The sequence below is a fragment of the Sebastes umbrosus genome, chromosome 14 (genome assembly GCF_015220745.1).
Source record: "Sebastes umbrosus isolate fSebUmb1 chromosome 14, fSebUmb1.pri, whole genome shotgun sequence".
Lineage (NCBI taxonomy): Eukaryota > Metazoa > Chordata > Actinopteri > Perciformes > Sebastidae > Sebastes > Sebastes umbrosus.
In genome coordinates this window covers 13,890,235-13,909,480 of record NC_051282.1, presented here as the reverse complement: position 1 = coordinate 13,909,480, position 19,246 = coordinate 13,890,235, and the positions used below count along the sequence as shown (strand labels likewise).

Sequence of the window (19,246 nt, the reverse complement as noted above, 5' to 3'; positions counted from 1 at the left end):
AGGGTAGGGATGTCAGAGAGTCAGAAAGAGAGATGGACTAAGACATGTCGAAAGTATGATCCAAACCAAAAAATTCCATTCTAGTGAATACAAAAGGCTGTTGTAGGAGCCAGTAATTGGTTAATTCAAACAGGAAAATTAAGTTAGACACAACAATACGTGACAAGTAGCAAACGTCCAGACAGGAAGCCCGCTTTCTATTTTAATGCAAGAGTCAGCTGACTGTTACAATCTAATTGTGCCATGGCCTCTGTTAGCCATTAATCTTGTTGCTGCAGAATTTAAAATGATTCCTTTTTGGGCTACTGCATCTGTGATATGCAACTTCAGGGGGTTAACAACTCATGAAAATCTAAATTTTACTGGTGAACTTTTCACATTTCTCTTCAGCTTTGACTACATTGTGCAAAAACAATACACTTGGAGCTTGAACACCGAAGAGAATCACATATTGTTGTGTGTCGGAGGCACATCTGAAAGGCGGAATGAACTAATGTGTTGAAATTGCAGCACATTTTGTTCCGTGAGACGGATGACTAAACAAAGTTTCAGACAATTCTGCCAGTGTTGATTAGTCTCGAGGCTCAAAGGGTGATACTGTGAAGGGAAATAAAGACGCAGCATTGTTCTTGTAATGAAGTGTAGAGCTAATTAGTCCTAATATTGATAAAGAAAAAAGTGAAATCAGACCTCAGACATACTTAAAGGTACAAGAATGTTTTTTTTGGCATGGTGTTCGCTATTTCCGTGAAAAAAACGATGCAGCATAGTTGCATGGCAATATGGACCACTATTCTGTCTTTCAGAGGTCGTAGCAGGCTCAGTCTTAAAGCTTACTGATATCATATGAAACTAGAAAATCCGAGGAATCCATCGGTAAGAACGCTAAATAATGCTCAAAATTTACAAAAGGGTCCCTTGACCTCTGACCACCAACATATGTGAATGAAGATGAACAGAATGAAAACTATATCTTATTAGATAAAACAGATGTTGACAAACCGCATAATTTGCAGTTGAAAAAAGGGTAATATATTGCAATATTAAGCATATCGCAAAATGTTTAAAATCGCAATAAGATCGTGTCGTGACTTAAGTATTGTGATAATATTATATTGTGGGGCCTCTGTTGATTACCATACCATTCCTGGTTTGCATGCTTACCTGGTCGCTACGTTTTTACAGAGGTTGACGCACAGAAACGTCCCGAACACAGCAAAATAAGAAAATACAGGCAGAGGGCAGGGCCTCTGCAGATACAGACACCGCCACACACTTCACGTGGGTCAGAAGTGATGATTGAGAGGGATTATATTTGTATCAGTCTATACATTGTTTTTTTTTAGAAAATTCCTACTCATTGTGCTTTTAAACAAGACAAAGCTTTATTGTTTGTATTTTAAAACAGTATGTTTTTCTTTTAATGTTGCAAGGGAACAGGGTTTTTATGAGGACTAACCGATGTGTTTGGTGAACATAACGCTATCTCGGATAAAGAATTTGGCTGGGGTTTCTGGAGTGTTAACTTCCCCATATTTATTGAAAAGCAGGACAGAGCTACTAACGTTAGCCTTCATTATGGCAGCATCCAGGACTGACTCCTGCACTGTGGATACACTAGTCATGAATGTTGCGTTTAAAAAAAAAAACGTATAACTTGGGCTGAACAATTTTGAAAAAATATCTAATTGCGATTATTTTTGACTGATATAGGAATTGTGATATGATTTTGTGATATTAGAGAGAATGATCATTTTTACATCATTATTCTCATTTTCATTGAAAAACATATTAAAACAATTATAGTGTGATTTTTGCAGGGATCTGTAGCAAACAAAGATGTTTTCTGTAGAATATGATGTTTAGACCAGGACATCTCTGCAGCACCACAATATTTAATTGAAAATGGTATTTTGACACACATTTCACCTTTAACAAATATTGCAATTTTAACAAATACTGTGATTTGAAAATTGCAGTTCGCCATATTGCGATCTTGGTAAAATTTTGATTAATTGTGCAGCCCTACCTATAACCCCATAAAATAATAATAAAATGCCTCTGGTAGACAGTTAGCCAGGCATGCTAACATTTGCTAGAGCAGATAAACTTAATCCAGTGTAATCCATTTCTTACACTTTTGCTCTTGTATTTTTGGTTTCGGAAAGGCTAAAAAAAGGCCATGCCTAAAGACTGCTAAGCTATGACTGGACAATCAGTGACACAATCTGTGTCAAAGGTCATATAGTAAGATGTTGCACTGTACCTTGCAACCCTCGCAGGTGATGCAGCGGTAGTGGTAGCCGGTCGCCTTGTCCCCGCACACAACGCACGGCTCATCCTTCTCCAGGTAGCTGGGGATGTACCCTGGAACAGAGACACTAAGAGCTATAGGAGAGGAGGAGGAGGTTGAAGAGGAAGACAGGATGGAATGAGAGAAGGGTGAACAATGAGTGTGAGCGGAGGAGGCCGGTCGGACGGACAGTGAGGATGATGATGATGAGGTAAGGGGGGGAAGGGTTTGAGCGATGAGGGAGGGGCAACGGAAAGGAAGAGAAGAAGAGCAAGGAGGAGGAGATGAGGGGAAGGAAGAGTGGAGGAGGAGAGGGAGGAGGGGGCTGAGTGTTATCACAGGGGCCTCAACGAAGCTCCTCTGCATAGGGCCCCAAGAGACTGTGATCCAGAATCCAGGATAGAACATATCTGAGACTGGCAGGCTTTTCCACACACACAGACATGATATCAAGCCAGCTTATGAGGTTTACAGTCACATTCCCAGAATTCATAAAATATGCTTTTCATCTTGACTTTTCTTTTTTTCTCTTGAGAGGTGAAATCTTTGCCTGCTTCGCCCCTTGATCCTTTTAACTCACAATATGTATGGAACTCTACTCTCTAGGCTGTCATCTTGTTGCACAAGGACTGACAGTCATCTGGGCATGCTCAGATGGGACTTTCTTCTCAAATGAACTGCCTTCCTTAGAGTTTTTTGAAGAGCACAGACTTAGAAGCCATTCATTGAAATGCCTAAGCACCCCCTTCACCTGGTAGCAGCTAGAAGGGAGCCCGCAAACTGGGGAAACTTTTTGAAAGATTGTTAAGGTTAGGCACTGACCTTGAATAGTTAAGGTTTGGATAGGTCGTCGGGCATCGAGTCTTGCGATAGTTTTTGCAAGTTTTGCAGATCTCAGATCAAATTTTGCAGTTTGCGGACTCCCCTTCTAGACAAGACCCCTTCACCTCTACACCCACTTTGACAGACGAATGACCCAGCCACCTAATCACAGTCATTTACAGTGTCACAAACACACGCATGAGAGGCTTCTGGAAAGCCAAAGTGCTAAGAGCACTCCAGAGAAGGGAATTTATCGAGTGTCTCTTCTCGTACTATACTGAAACCACAGTGAAAGTAGACCCATAGTGCAGAGTTAGACATCTAAAAGAACTCCTGTCTGCCCTCATTTTTACTTAAAAAGCTGCAACTGTATTTATCAAGGTGTTAAAATTGGAATTTTGGACCTCAGTGAAAGATACAAGAAAAATCTTTCACTTTTACTCATAAATGCAAATGTAATAATTACAGATATTTAATTTATTTATTTATTTTAAATACTAAGAGTGACTTGTTAGTATATTTCTTCAGACGAATGGGTGCAAATGACTGCTGTTGCAATCTTAGCAATCTGTCTTTTTGTCTGCACTTATCACTATTATATGGAAGACATAAAATGCTTTATTGAAACAGAAATTTGAAATACAATACTTTGTCATATTTATTTCCTTTTTAAAATTTGCATAGATTGTGTCATAATTAAATTTAAAATCAAATAATTATACTTTTAAAGTTTTTTTTATATAATTTTATATATATTTTTCATGTAACATGAATTTTCCATGCCACATTAAAAAAAACAATTAATTAATTCAAGGAAATACTCATAAAGGTGTATTGTATTTATTTCAAAGAAATAAAATGTACTTAAAAAAACGGTATAATAAGAATACGTCTAAAAAAATAAATACAAGAATTAAAATACTTTAAACTTTTAAAGAATGAACAATGGGGCAGATGTACATAGGATAAATCTTGGTGTCATGTCACATGTATGCTCACATGTGTGATGGGCATTTGTCTTTGGCAAGTACTTTATACATTTCTGATGATGAACGATTGACAGATGACAGATGAATAGACCGGTGACAGATAATGAGTCTACTGTACGCTACCCTGCGAAAAATGTCGGCGCGTCCCAGAATGCTCCGGGATTACCATTCCCTATTCTGTTTCTATGGGTGAGACACTCAAAAAATGCTGATTCATCAGCTAGAGGTCACATAATAATGTTTAGTACGTAAAAACATCTGTATTTTATAGTGTTAAAAAAATACTGATAGGTCCTTTAACGAGAGGAATTTTACATCTTTGATTAAGCATGCAGGATTTGTTACAAGTATTGGTCTTGTATGGGTAAATATGAGTGCTAAATGATGTTTAAAACTGTAAATCACATTCATTTTGGTCCCAGTTCTGTACTTGGTCCTGTACCTTAAGAGGCCTGTCTACAGCTCTACTCCAACAAATCTCTTAAGCTCATGTTTTGGTCACCTAGGTGAGCTAATTTGTGCTCAACAAAGCCTCTGAAGGAAAATAATATAAATATAAAATGATGGGGAGGAGATTATCATAGTAATGACACCTAGGACCCCATTGAGAGCCCAGGGGAGCCCTCTGCGTAGTGATGGGCTACACCGAACACTGGCCAAATCTTCCAGCACATCAAAAGACCGAGCGTCTTAAAAGAGACCTTGAATTGTGTTCACTTGCTTGTTTGGAGGTGACAAAAACACAAAGAGGAGAAGGCGGAGATGATAAATCCTTACCAGACACGCTCTTCACCGAACACTGGCTGTTCTTACTCTTTCTCTTTGGCACATCTGGCCACCTGGGAGGGAGGGGGGGTAGTGGAAGAAGATGGGGGGTGAGGGAGAAAGAAAAGAGAGAGCAATGTTACAACGGGAAAACATTGTATCTGCTAATCCACCACCGAACCCCACCCAAAAAATAGATATTAAACACTGAAAGTTATCATAGCCAAAGGTGTTTATTTGCACTAAACACTACACAGAGCTACGTAGAGCTGCAGAGTTGGGTGATAATTCTCTGTGTATTCGTCACTAGAATATTACAACCATTCTTTGTACAAAAATGCTGATTAGTGCAGCTTTAAGCTAACCGATTCTTGTCTCATTCTGCAACCAATGCAATATACTACTGAAAAGTGGCTGATTTAAAGCGGCAGTAGGCAGAATGTTTTTGGCATCATTTTGCAAAAATCCATAGTAACCTTTCAGCATATTGTAATTCAAGTGTTCTGAGAGAAAACTAGACTTCTGCACCTCCTCATGGCTCTGTTTTCAGGCTTTAAAAATCTAGCCCGTGACGGGAGACTTTGACCAATCATAGGTCATTTCATTGTTCATTCAACGGAGCCAGCTGTCAATCTCTCGCGAACTCCGATCAAGCGGTCAAACTAGGCAGCGCTGATCAAATATGAATCAATATTCTGTAACTGTAATGCTTATTTCTCGCCCTTAAATGTTTTCAGAAACATCTTGTAGTGTTCTGTTTAGCTGTAAAATGAGAAAGTTTGCTCCTGCTGGTGGGCGGTGCTTGGCATTTCCTCAACTAGTCTCAACAACAACAACTGCTGAGTCACAAACTCTCTCATTTTACAGCTAAACAGTACACTACAAGATGTTTCTGAAAACATTTGAGGAGACATAATATTGATTCATATTTGATCAGCGCTGCCTTGTTTGACCGTTTGATCGGATTTTGCGAGTGATTGACAGCTGCTCAGAGACGGCAAGGCTCCAGCTCGGCTCTGATTGGTTGTTTTCCTCCGGTCTGTGAAATCTTGCAAATTACCTGTCTCATGCACTACTGACAGGATATAGCGACCGTTTTATAAAAATAACTTTTTTTTAATCATATTTGCTCGAACCTGCCTACCGCTGCTTTAAGTTAAGTAGTTGCCCGCTGGATGTGACTAACCGCTTATAGACAATCTTGGTCCATAGTTCAACAGCAGCCTTTTCTACACTAACAAACAACAAAAAAGATGTAATGGTCTTGTGTCAGATGTTTTGTGAACTAGCTGGTGGCATGCTTAGCTAAAGTCCGCTTGGCTGAACATTAGTCGCCCCTAAACAGCTGGACCAGCAAGATGTCTGAGTCGTTATTCTCTTTCCATATGATCTCTTCTTTCTCTGCTGCCGTCTTCACTTTTGCTTTTTACTTGTGCCCGAAAAACTATATATTTTTTTTCACTTTCAATCACATATCCAATTTTAAAATGATTAATATACAGAGGTTATTTAAAACCTAGCACATCTTGTGCTCTCACTGTCTGTTTGGAATACTCAGAAACAAATGACTGAATGAATCATACCCATACCAGGACATGTTCGCACATACTCCGCACATATGGAGACACACACACACCAGGATATAGATAATTCCTTCACTCATCTCTTCCCCACGTCCTATCTCTTTCTATAATTCCCTATCCTTCCTCTTTTCTCACTCTCACAGGATGGAGTCTGCATTTGCTCCTGGCAGCAGATTTGGATTACCGTCCTCTCTCCCTCCCTTTTATCTGTCTATCCCCATGTCTGGCTGTTTGCTCCACACCCCCATCCTTTCCCATTTCCCTTCTCTCCTCCATAAAATCTCTTTCTCTGTCCCTCCCACTTTGGCTACTCCCCATTTCTTACTATACGCTCCTTCAACTTTCCTTATTTCCTCCCAAACATTTCTGTTTTCCCCTCTCCTCTCCTCCCTAAACTTCCATCAGCAGTATTCTCTCTGTTCTCGCTCTCCTCCCTCCCTCTATTCCTCTCTGGCTGTCAAATCCACTTTCCTCTTCACATCCAAAACTAAAAAAAAGAACCTCTGACGTCTCTGTTTCTGTTCTTGGTGCTCTTCACGGTCGAGCAAACTTATTAATTCTATTGCTGTGCACATGGCCAGGCAGTAACATGGTGGGAAACTGTCTGCTCTGGTCTCTGATTACTGCTGTGAGGTGAGCTGCTGTAACAGAAACCCCACATTATCATTTCTGCCGCTATTAATTCAATCAATTTAATTTTATGATGCTTGTGACAGTGTTAACAGTGTTTCCACAACATGAGGTAATTAATCAAATTCATTGGATGGTGGTGAGGGGTGTAAACACTGGAAGTCTAGTGTCCATTTAAGCAGGCACACCAATTGAAATAATTCTTTGGCTGTGCACCATGAGTCAAAACAGACATATTGTGTGCACGAAAAACACTATAATACTAGGATCTACAGTGGGAACACATCTTTAAAAACTGCGAGACAATGTGCTCCGTGCAATTTAAAACGGCATTAATTCATTTGTACCACTAGGGGGCAGCAGAACCGGCTGAAAACACAACATCTGACATATTATCAATTTAGCACTTTTTTTTTATGGTGAACGTGCTAGCAAACAGTTGCTTATTTACACCCGAAGAAGAATCAGAAACATTGGCATGACATAGAGTGCTCCAGGGATGACGGATTTTTGTAGGCCAACCAGGAAGTTAGCATCGCCCTGGTTCCTTTGACAAAAAGCCAATGGGATTTTTCCATTGGGTTTTAGATTACTGCAGAAAATAAGCTCTGTGGCGAACACACGTTTATGATATTTACCTGTTTTGTTTAGCAAGATAATCTTAAATAAACAACACTTTTATGATTTTTGAAGCATGAATGCAATCGCCAGAAGTAAAAAGCTAACGTTAGGCCATAAACGAACTACACCACGGTCGCGTGAGTGCGAGTATAAACACAACAAGGCTGTAAAGGTGGACGAGTCTCATTTAGCCACTTGTTAGCAACCGCCTTTCTTAAGACACATAAAATTAAGGAGTGGACTATTAATGGATGTATTTTATGTCATAGAACGAAAGATTAAAATCTCTTAAACTTGTGTTAACCACAGACATTATTTCAGGCATCTAACTAAAAACCCATTCAAAAAACCTGACTTCAAGACGAGGGAACCGGGAGTACTAATATCTAACTAATTTCTGTGTTTTGGACTTATTTCTTTGGCAGTCTATTGAAATGTAGTTTATGTCCATCTGACACATCCAGTCCAGTATTTACTCTTACTTTTTTGCTCCATTTTGGTCTCCACCAACTCTACAAGAAAATATCTGACTCTTTAGCTGCTAAATGCTCCACTATGCTCAACTGCTAGTTGCTAACTTTGTCGGTCTGCTGCTTTGCTGTGGGAAGGTAGTGTAGATACTTAGATATGTAGATACGTAGATACTGGCATCATATGAATCTATAAAAACCTAAGGAAGGAGGCTAGATAACGCTCCAAAGTCACGCTGAATTTTGGCGAGGAAAAACTGCCATGGCGATTTTCGAAGGGGTCCCTTGATGTCTGACCTCGAGATATGTGAATGAAAATGGGTTCTATGGGTACCCACGAGTCTCCCCTTTACAGACATGCCCACTTTATGATAATCACATACAGTCTGGGGCAAGTCATAGTCAAGTCAGCACACTGACACACTGGCAGCTGTTGTTGCCTGTCGGGCTTGAGTTTACCATGTTATGATGAAAGCATTTTTTTAATGCTAAATGCAGTACCTGTGAGGGTTTCTGGACAATATTTGTCATTGTTTTGTGTAGTTAAATGATTTCCAATAATAAACATGCACATACATTTACATAAAGCAGTATATTTGCCCACTCCTATGTTGATAAAATACTTGGCAAATCTCCCTTTAAGGTACATTTTGAAGATAAAAAATGTGCCATTAATTTGTAATTAATCTCGACTAACTATGGACAATCATGCGATTAATTGCGATTAAATAATTGAATCGACTGACAGCTCGACTATAATTACATTAAAACCAGACAAATAGAGGCCTTAAATACCTCACCACCCTGGGAACACATGGTAGCACCAGTCTATTGCTCCATCCTGGGGGCATCACATCAGCTGAAAGATCGTCAGCTGGATGATACTGTGGTGTGGTGGCTTCGACAAAAGCTTCACTGTTAAGTTATTGTGGTTTAGAGAATCACTAATATGCATTATCAACTGGTATCACCTCCCATACAAGGCACATTTACACCAGCTGGTTGTCAGGCTACAGACCCTCCTACTCTAATGGTGAGGCACCACATTATCAGAAACCTCACCAAATGAACATAGTGTACTTTTAGGTTAGTTTCAGTACTAATGACAAAAAAATAATAAAAATAGCAACAAAATTAATTCATGAAAAGTACTACAAGAATCATGCTATATTTAAGGATTCCAGAAATGTTATTCGATTATGTGACGTCGTTTAGAAATCCAATTTGTGTGCTACTGTTATGAACTAATATTTGTCAGCAAGGACAATAATACACAGTGACACAGAGGCCAGCCTTTTCTTAACTCAACACACACAGACACGTTACTTACTTTATCTGTTGTAAACATGCTGGAGCGGCAGCACACACACCCACTTTCAGCACAGAAATACATTCACACCAACCTGTTGATGCAGTACGGCTGTAAGATATGCATGCTGCTCAATTTGCAAGAAATATCAGAAGAAGAGAATCCAGCAGCTCAATTTCAACTGTTTCAGCCTCCCAGTAGTTGAGTCGGCACACGTGTGCAGACTGTTTTGTGTTCCACCAGTTCTTCAAAAGCAGAAGTCTGAGTGGCTAACAGCAGCTTTTCGTTGATCTATAAACCTCTAAGAGGAGGTCCTTAAATCCCCGGCCACCGCCGCGCTCAACCAACCTCCCGGTGACCCGGGCGCTCAAGTCCATCCCAGTGAAGTACAGTAGAGTCGAGCAGAGCCTTGAGCTGTTGCTATCAGCTGAGGTCTCTGAGGCAACAGTGGCTCTCTGCCTCAGACTGGCTGCTGGGAAGGAACGGCTACTCTGTTTATTTCCCTCTCCCCCCCCCTTCGTCCCTCTTTCTCTCCCTCCCTTCTAGTTGCTCTCATCCAGCTCACCCCGTCTCCCTCCCTCTCTCTCTGTCTGTCTGTCTGGGCATTCATGTGTAGTTCCTCCCCTCGGTGACACGCTCGCTGTCATCACAATACACCTTTTTGTGCAACCTTGTACTACCCCTCTCGCTCTCCATCACTTCCTGTCCTCACTTTTCTGTATTGATTTGTATCCTTCTTCTCCTAAATTTGTCTTTCTCTATTCTTCTATCTCTCCGTCTCTGTCACATGGCATATTGTTTTGACAATCTTACTCCGTTCTATTCTATTCTTGTTCTTTTAATTTCGTCCCCAGGAGAAAAAAAAAAAAAGAAAGTTGCATACAAACTCACTTAAGCTTTAATGCTAACTAGATTACGTAACAGCAGGCTGATGCGGTCTCCCCCCCGCCCCCCGCCCCCAGTACAGCTGAGTGAAGTCTTATGAGGACACAGAGATGCTTGATATCTCATCAATTGAATTAGACTGTACTATGATCTCAGTTCCCTCCAAGTGTTGCTAATCATAAGCAGTTATTGTGAAGGCCACAGTTACACGCTGAATTCAAAACTAACGTGAAGTGTTACATGAGTGTCGTTCAGTGAACACTAGCAGGGTTCATCTCAGGCATACAAGCTACACAGCATCCTCAAATACTGTCAATTCTGGCAACGAAAGGCTGGTTGAGGGTGGACAGGGGGTTGGACTTATTTGTACTATAACTGCTCATATGGTAATTTAAAAAATTTACATTTCCACAACACAATTCCTATCAATACAACAACATCATTATCATGAGTGGAGTCATACTCACCACTTTGCTGAACCTGACTTTTCTGTCAGGGCAGCAAAGTGTTGCAAACTCTTTTCCAATGAAAGCAGCTAGCAGCAATAGCTCCAAAAGTCCCTAAATCTAGCTAGAAAGTCTCAACACTGACAGCCCATCCCTTTAGGCTTCCCTCCAAAGCCACTCCACCTAAATTATCATTATACAATAGACCGGCACATACGGGTACTTCACAAAAAGTCAAGGCCGCGCCCTCTTTTGGTGGGAAAGAAAATTGAAGATCCCGTAAACTTCACTGCAGTTTGACGTATGTTTGGATTGTAATTTTGACAAGTTTGTATGCATTCATCTCTTCTTATACAAACATTTGTTTTATACACATTTTGCGATCTTGCCTGAACCTGAGCGTTCAAGATACCTTCATAAATTAAGGTTGATCGCTGTCATTAGGAAAAGTATTGTCTGTACATAAACAAACCTGTTAATAGCCAACTGTTTGATCTATAGGTATGACTGTATTACTGCAGAGGTTTGGAAACATGTTACAACTTCTTCTCTTTACTCCGTTACCGTCTATGAGGGACACTGGATTGTTTTCCCCCAAAAGGGGGCGTGGTCACGAGATGGCATATGATTGGATGCCATATTGCTGGTCTGATGTATGAACGTAAACAACGAACATAGTACTCACAGCTGTCAAGCTAGCAGTGTGCACAGGTAGACAGGTAGGTAGCCCGTCCAATCTTTTCATTCGGGCTGAATGAAATGATTGGACAGGCTTTTTACAGAACTGCGAGAGCAACAGATACCGTTTTTTTTTTCTTCCTTTTTTTGTCAGAGCATTTGATTTATTGATTGCTGCCGGGATGTAATGAGAATTTCAACAAATATAACAAAAAATGTTTTTTGAAGAACATTACCAACCCTAGCTTTAAATCCAGTCGCCTCTACTTTGCTGTTTTCACGATCGATGATAGTTTTATTGAAAGTAACTTAACAACTATCAAAAAAAATGACAAAGAAGAGGCAATTAATATGCGAAAGGAACAACATTGATGTTAGAAAGAGAGACCGAGAAAGGGTGATTATTGTTGGTGATCTATAGTTACGGTTGTGCAAATGTACATTAACCTACATTTTTGAAGACATGATACTTATATATTAAACATTTATATTTAGCTTAGCTCCAACTGAAAGTGTCACATTTTATTTAAATGGTGAATATTTCATTTTGGATTTATCTTCTCTCCCTTCGTCATCTCCTTTCATACCGCTCCTTTATTTCCTCTCCTCCCCTCACTTCCGCTACCATCTCCTCCATTGTCACTGACAATATCACTCTTTTGTCAGGCCTCATCAAAGCGCTAACAGTTTTAGCAACACCCCAAGGTAAATTCCCCAGCGTCAGCTATCTGTCAGATGCCTCGCTGACTGAACAGGAGGAAACAGCATTGACAATGTTTGTTTTAAAGGAAGCTGCTGCTTTTACATTTAGATAACTGGGATTTAGGAGATGCTCTTTTCCATCAAGAGTGAAAATCATGATGCTGCTGTTACACGGTAACAGTTGGTCGCAGGAGAGTGATGCCATGCACTATAGTAAAATCCATATTTCCGGACCAATTCCCACATTTGGGCGTGCAATGGGGAGTTTCAGCAGCATGCTCAGCTTGCACTCCTGGCTGTCATCTGCCTGTTGATGCTCACAGTGTGGAATTTATTAATCATTTTAAATATCCTCTGGGAATGAAGGGAACTTTTTGGCACAAATAGTCTCCACTAATAGGTCGCAGTGTGTCAAAATAGGCAATATTCAGTCTTCTTTCCCCCCATTACAATGGGAGTTCCCCAGGGCTCTGTCCTTGGACCACTATATTACAAAAATTAAGCCTGTCAATCTAATCAAATATTTAATCTCTATTAATCGCAAATTAATCACACACTTTTTGTCTGTTCAAAATGTACTTTATAGGGAGATTTGTCAAGTATTTAATATTCTTATCAACATGGGAGTGGGCAAATCTGCTTGTTTTATGCAAATCTATGTATATATTTATTATTGGATCAATCAATTAACAACACAAACAATGTCAAATATTGTCCAGAAACCCTCACAGGTACTGCATTTAGCATAAAAAATATGCTCAAATCATAACATGGCAAACTGAAGCTCAACAGGCAACAACAGCTGTCAGTCGTGTTAACTTTGACAGCCCTAGTCACTTTACTTGTCAAAGTAAAGTGACTAGGGTCACTTCTCTGAAGTCAAATGTAATAGTAATGCCATGTACTTAAATCCTGACGGTCACATCTCTCCTGTACATTCACCAACAGGGTCCAATCAGAAAGAGAACCAGCCAGAAGAAGGTGCTTGTGGTTTTAGGCAGTGGTACTGTCCTAGAAAGTAGTGATGCAGCCACTGAGGAGGACGTTCTCTGTGCCCCAGCTGTAGAACTTCCTGAGTCTCTGTTGGCCTGAGCCAAACTTCCTGAGCTGCCTTAGACAAGCTGTGTCATCTTACCCACAGTTCCTGGGTGTAGATCCCATGACAGGTTTTCTATATTGTGCACACTGAGGAACTTAAAAACGCTGACTTTGTCTTTCTGCCTCTGTTAATTGAGGAATGCTCGCCTGTAATCCCCCACCACCTGCTTGGTCTTACTTATGTAAAGGGAGAGGTTACGAGGCTGGCACCGCTGCGACGGATCTCTTTACGTCTGCCCTCACGGCCTGACACGCCGCCGCTGGAGATCAAGCCAGCAACTGTTGCAGCTTCACGGTGGCGCTGCTGCAGGCGTGCTTGGCCTTGCTCGCCGTCATGGGTCCAAACAGAGGACAGAGAGTACAAGATGGAACAAAATAACTGATTTTTTTCTCTCAAGTTGTTTTGGTGTAAAAAGTACATCATGTCCCATGTGATGAACTGTCACGCTGAAATGAAATTACATCCTGGCATTTAATTCAATTGAGGAGAAATCCTGCCTGCAGCTGTGTGACACATGATCAGCTGTGCAATATCTGATAAATTGCCTCACGTGACTTGAGTCAGTGTCGGTTGGGTCTGAAGTCGACAAGTTTGAAAATGAACAACAATATGGGGGATCTTAGCAGACCTCTGTAGCCCGCTCCTCATCTCTGTTTGAGGATACATTAGACTTAATTCGTGAGGGCATCTCCATTTACCATACACTGGTTTCATTTTAAAAAGTGCTACAGCAATTGAAGACAGAAACAACATTATCCGAAGGCTTCCATTCCAAAAAATGACATATTTATCCACAGTTATTTTAAATAGCTTATTGTATTAAAACAAACACTTGAGGTATTCTGAAGCGGTTACCGATTTCCACAACAAATCTGCTTTGAAAATTAGCAAAAATGCCGACACAAACACATTCTTTCCTGACTTATGCCACGGTAAACATTAAGAAACATTTAACATAGATTTATTCACGCCTTGGTACAAAGTTCCCTCACTACTTCCTTACTTGCCCCACTGGCAGGTCAAATGGCCAAGAGGCTTGTGAATTAAGACACGGCTGTTGTTATTTTTGCTTGTGCTGCTTAAGCTAATAAACTCAATGTACAACTACAGAGGGGTTACCTGAGGACAAGGTCTCAATAAGAGAGGAAGAATGGCCCTTTTGAAAAGGAGTGGATAAAGCCTATTTGTCCATTTTAACTACACAGCCATGCTGTTCCTGGTATAGTCATCACTTTCTTAGAAAACATACACGCGGATATTTCTCAGCGGTAGAAACAGGAAGTGAGCATTCCTTAACATTTTAAAGCTTTTTGTTCATAGATACACTGAATAGTTCAGATTTTTGAAGTGGGGTTGTGTGAGGTCCATGAGGCTTATCCATAGTCAATGTATTACCTACAGTAAATGGCGGTCGGCACGCCCCCAGTTTGGAGAAGCAGACAAGAGTACCAGCATAGGAGCAAAGTAATGTACTGCTGTGGACGAGGCCGGCAGCAAAATTATTTAAGTATTTTAGACACCTAAAGAAATCAATATCAGTTTAAGTGTACGCCATATTTGAAATATTTTCACCACTTTACCTTGCCGTCAGACAGCCCTTTCTGACGGGAACTGAAGCCTTTATCTGCTCTCTTCAAAGCCACCAGACTTCATTGACAAAAACAGTAATTTTACCTTGCAGTACATGGGAGTTGCTCGTCTACCGCTGCTTAGTTTATGTTATTGTGTGACTTTGGTGTTTTAAAGGGTTAGCATGCACTTAAACTGATATACATTCTTTTTTAATGTGGGCCTTTCTTTTAGGTGGCTAAAATACGTTTTTCTGCTGCCCCATCCACATTCTGTTTCTCCAAACTGGGAGCGTGCCGACCGTCATCTACTGTAGGTCATACTCTGACTATGGATAAGTACCTCATACAACCCCACTACAAAAAATCTGAACCATCACTTTAACTGACTTTTATACTCAGGTTCAATGTATTAAAAAAAAGTTGAAAAGAATAATGCAATGCAATGTTTCCATGGCTATAATAACCATCATGTGGCTGACCATGATTATGAGTGTGACTGCCGACAGCAGTTTGAAAGCACGAGAGCGCGGAGCAACTGCCACCATCGATGCTCATTTCCAGCAAAAGCACCCGGGAGAATAATGGGTTTTCGCTCTTTAACAATGATGAAATCAGCTCCTTTGTGATCTGTAGGACAAGAGCTCTCAAAACAACATGCTGTATGCTGCATTCAACCCAAGTCCTCGCTTTTATTTCATTGCTTCCAGTCTATGGGAGAAATGAATTGGACTTTTTTTTACCAGGAACTCAACTCTCGCAGAGTGGCGAGTCTTCTCTAGTGAAATGATCTTGCTGGTAATGTCATGCCAATGTCAGTGGTCAGAATGTTCCCGTTAAAATTTCATGCGTATCATATCAATAATTTAAAGTTGCCAACTTGACAGTTTTATTGCGGGGCTATTTTGAGCCGGTAGCTCATGAAGAGTAAGATGTGGAAAAGTAATAAGTAGGCTATACCTGTTATTACGTTATTATCATCACTTAATACCAGGGCTTTCAATCAATTAAAATAAAATCATAACAAATCATAACATAGCAAACTCAAGCCCAACAGGCAACAACAGCTGTCAGTGTGTCAGTGTGCTGACTTGACTATGACTTGCCCCAAACTGCATGTGATTATCATAAAGTGGACATGTCTGTAAAGAGGAGACTCGTGTGTACCAATAAAACCCATTTCATTCACATAGAGGTCAAGGGAACCTTTTGAAAATACCCATTCCCGTTTTTCCTCACTAAAATTTAGCCTAAATTCTAAGCGTTATTTAACCTCCGTCGCACAAAGCTAGTATGACATGGTTGGTACCAATGGTTTGGTTGGTACGGATGGATTCCTTAGGTTTTCTTCTTATGATGCCACTCTATCTTTAAAACCGAGCCCAGTGCCTATCGCAAGTTCCGTTAATGCGTTAACTTAGTTACAGTCCTACATAATACCTGCTGTTACTTACAAATGTTGAAAGCTAATCTTAACTGGACTCGATTAGGGATTTAAAAGGACTCGGATCTGACGTTGGATTCATGATCGCTGAAATGCTGTTAAACTCCACCCGTACTAAAATAATATAATCCTTCAGATGAATTAAATGAATGTGCTATTTTGAAATGAGCCTGAATCTGATGTTGCACTGGTGCCCCAAAACTGCTGATTAGTATTCTACTCTACAAATATACAGGGACATTCTAACCACAACAAAATAAAAGCCTTAACTCTCATTTGCAAAATAAAATAAAGCCTCAAAAATCACTTCAACAGGCAAATACATACCCACACACACACTGTCCTTCTATTAGGATGTTAATCCAATTGCAATGGGGGAAGCCAACTGCCTCCTGAAATAACCAGAGGCTCCACACTGCAGTCAATTCTAACACACACACACGCACACGCACACGCACACACACACACAGAAATAGACACACACACACACACACACACACACACACACACACACACACACACACCAAATTCTATTTCAGCATCCTGTACTCCAGGCTGTGTGAAGTTTTGCATCAACATCTCTGTTTATGTGTGTGTGTGTGTGTGTGTGTGTGTGTGTGTGTGTGTGTGTGTGCGTGTGTGTGTGTGTGTGTGTGTGTGTATCCAGAATGCTCCATGACTCAGAAATCACGGAGGGGAGGGGTCAGGGCATGAGGCAGCGCTCACAAGAACACGTGCATGCTCAATGACACTGTGAGAAACACACAGACAGAGACTCACACACGCACATGCGCACAAAGCGACGAAACAAAGCGACAATCCCCTGTTGATGTCACATAGTGAGGCGTCCTGAGCTGTCCTCTGCTTTCTGTGGCTCCATCTGCCCTCACTGCTCCTAATCCAGCTCCCTCCATTCCTCTAATCCACAGACATACACACACACACACACCCACTAGCTTCATTAAGATTCACATACTGCAGCATATCCTCATACGATGGTTCGTATGATACATTACGAAAAGTTATTCCTCATTTTGTGTCGATTTCTGCTTGTTACATGAATACAGTCTTTTGAAAATAAACTTCTGTCTTCACAGGAAACAACTTGGTTAGGTTTAGGCAACAAAACTACTTGGTTAGGTTTAGGAAAAGGTTGTGGTTCGGGTTAAAATAACTACGGAATTTACGTGACAAATAAGTCAACGTTTGCATTGAAATAACTACGGAAGTGGTGTACTTAACTACGGAATTTACTTGACAAATAAGTCAATGTTTGGGTTAAAATAAATACGTTAGTGGCGTTACTTAAGAGCGGAAGTTTCGTGACAAATAAGTCAACGTTTGAGTTAAAATAACTATGGAAGTGGCATAACTTAAGTACAGAAATACGAGACAAATACGTCAACATTTGTATTAAATTAACGACGGAATTGTAAGTGCTGAAGTACAGAAGTTATGTGACAAATAAGTCAACGTTTTAGTAAAAATAACTATAGAAGAGGGGTAACTTAAGTATGGAAATTTAAGTGACAGAAAAATCAACGTTGACTTCTGGTTTCACACGGGACACGGACACCGGTCTCCAGGGCGAAAGTACAATGTTTTTTGACCCACCCATCCACCGAGACCTCCTCCCTACGCAGCGTTTGTCGCTTTTATACTTCCAGATTAACGATTACGTTACGTGGATTACATACGAATTGATTTACTTTTTATTTACTTTTCGTAGGTATAGCTACAAACAGTGTACGAGAACAGCCTGCATACAAACATCTCTGCCGTCAGAAAAAAATAGATATGTCTTCATTCACGCCTCTACATACATGTTAAATAATACAAACCCATCTGCTCACATGAGGATACACACACATGCTAATGGCACACAGTCAAACCAAAGCGGCCTTTGCCAAAACCTAATTACCTCCCCAGGAAGTTGCTACTTTTACATTGTGCTGCCTACATTACACACTACCTACACAAGGGTAACCATGGTTATGGCTATACCAAAGGTCACAGGGTCACCAAAATCAATACCTCCATTTTTTGCTGAAAGCAAGAATACCCATGCAGCATGTTTCCGTATGAATATTGAGTCAGGAGGAAACCGTGTGGTGAAAGGTCATAAGGATAAATGAAATTCAGCACCCAAACATAAGGTTTGCACAACAAATACACAACTGTTCTCACAACTCATGCAGAATTGAGGCCAACTTGGGGAAAGATATTCAGAGCAACAACATGAAATGTGCCTTGGCTTACTAATTAAACACAAGACCCAAAAAATCTGCAAAAACAGCCCTACACACACACACATCACTTTCCAACTGCATTCTTTTACACCATCTTCTGGGTATGAGCATACAATACATCATCAATATCATCAGCTATAATAATTAGGGTTAGGTTTTAATAAACCTTCTTCTTTTATCGATACTCCTCATCGTTTTGGTTCTTTATTGATACTCTTATCGGTTATTTTTCATTACTAAATAACGTCTTTTGAATAGATTATTAAAAAAAATAATACATTCAGAACAGGATTTAAATATATAAATATTTATTTTAAAAATATTGGGCCTTTTTCAGTTTGCCCATAGCGAGTAATAGATATGTGAGAGGGTAGAATAAAATGTCCCCTGTACTGCACGCTGTCGTAGTCTTGCTTGTTTGATGTGTAGTGCTGTCCATGGTGCTGATCATGCAACTGTCACTGTATGAATTGTAAGGTTTAATAGTGGGATGAGACTACACCACTTTAGCATACTTTGCCATTCTTATTCAAAATAGGCTGCAATATCGGGTCACAATCAATTCTTGATTCTTGAAAGTGTCATCATTAAAATATATGGTAAATAAGCATATCATTTCATGATAACATATAAACCTACATAATATTGAACTATTCAATATGCAACCCGATATCACGCCACAGCATATAATAG

The 19,246-nt window shown here is 40.2% G+C and overlaps 1 protein-coding gene across 6 annotated transcripts in view; it reads right to left on the bottom strand.

Moving 5' to 3' along the window:
- Positions 1–19,246, bottom strand: part of LOC119501796 (thyroid hormone receptor alpha) — a 119,628-nt gene that overhangs the window by 13,368 nt on the left and 87,014 nt on the right. For 3 of the 6 annotated variants that reach the window (XM_037792421.1, XM_037792416.1, XM_037792415.1), the window contains 2 exons: positions 4,882–4,943; positions 2,267–2,388 (listed from right to left, as the gene is read on the bottom strand). In XM_037792421.1, the coding sequence (XP_037648349.1) occupies positions 2,267–2,388; positions 4,882–4,943 (184 nt within the window). Of the gene's footprint in view, positions 1–2,266; positions 2,389–4,881; positions 4,944–9,576; positions 9,970–19,246 lie in introns of those variants that run through there. The other 3 variants (XM_037792419.1, XM_037792420.1, XM_037792417.1) reach the window with 3 other exon arrangements.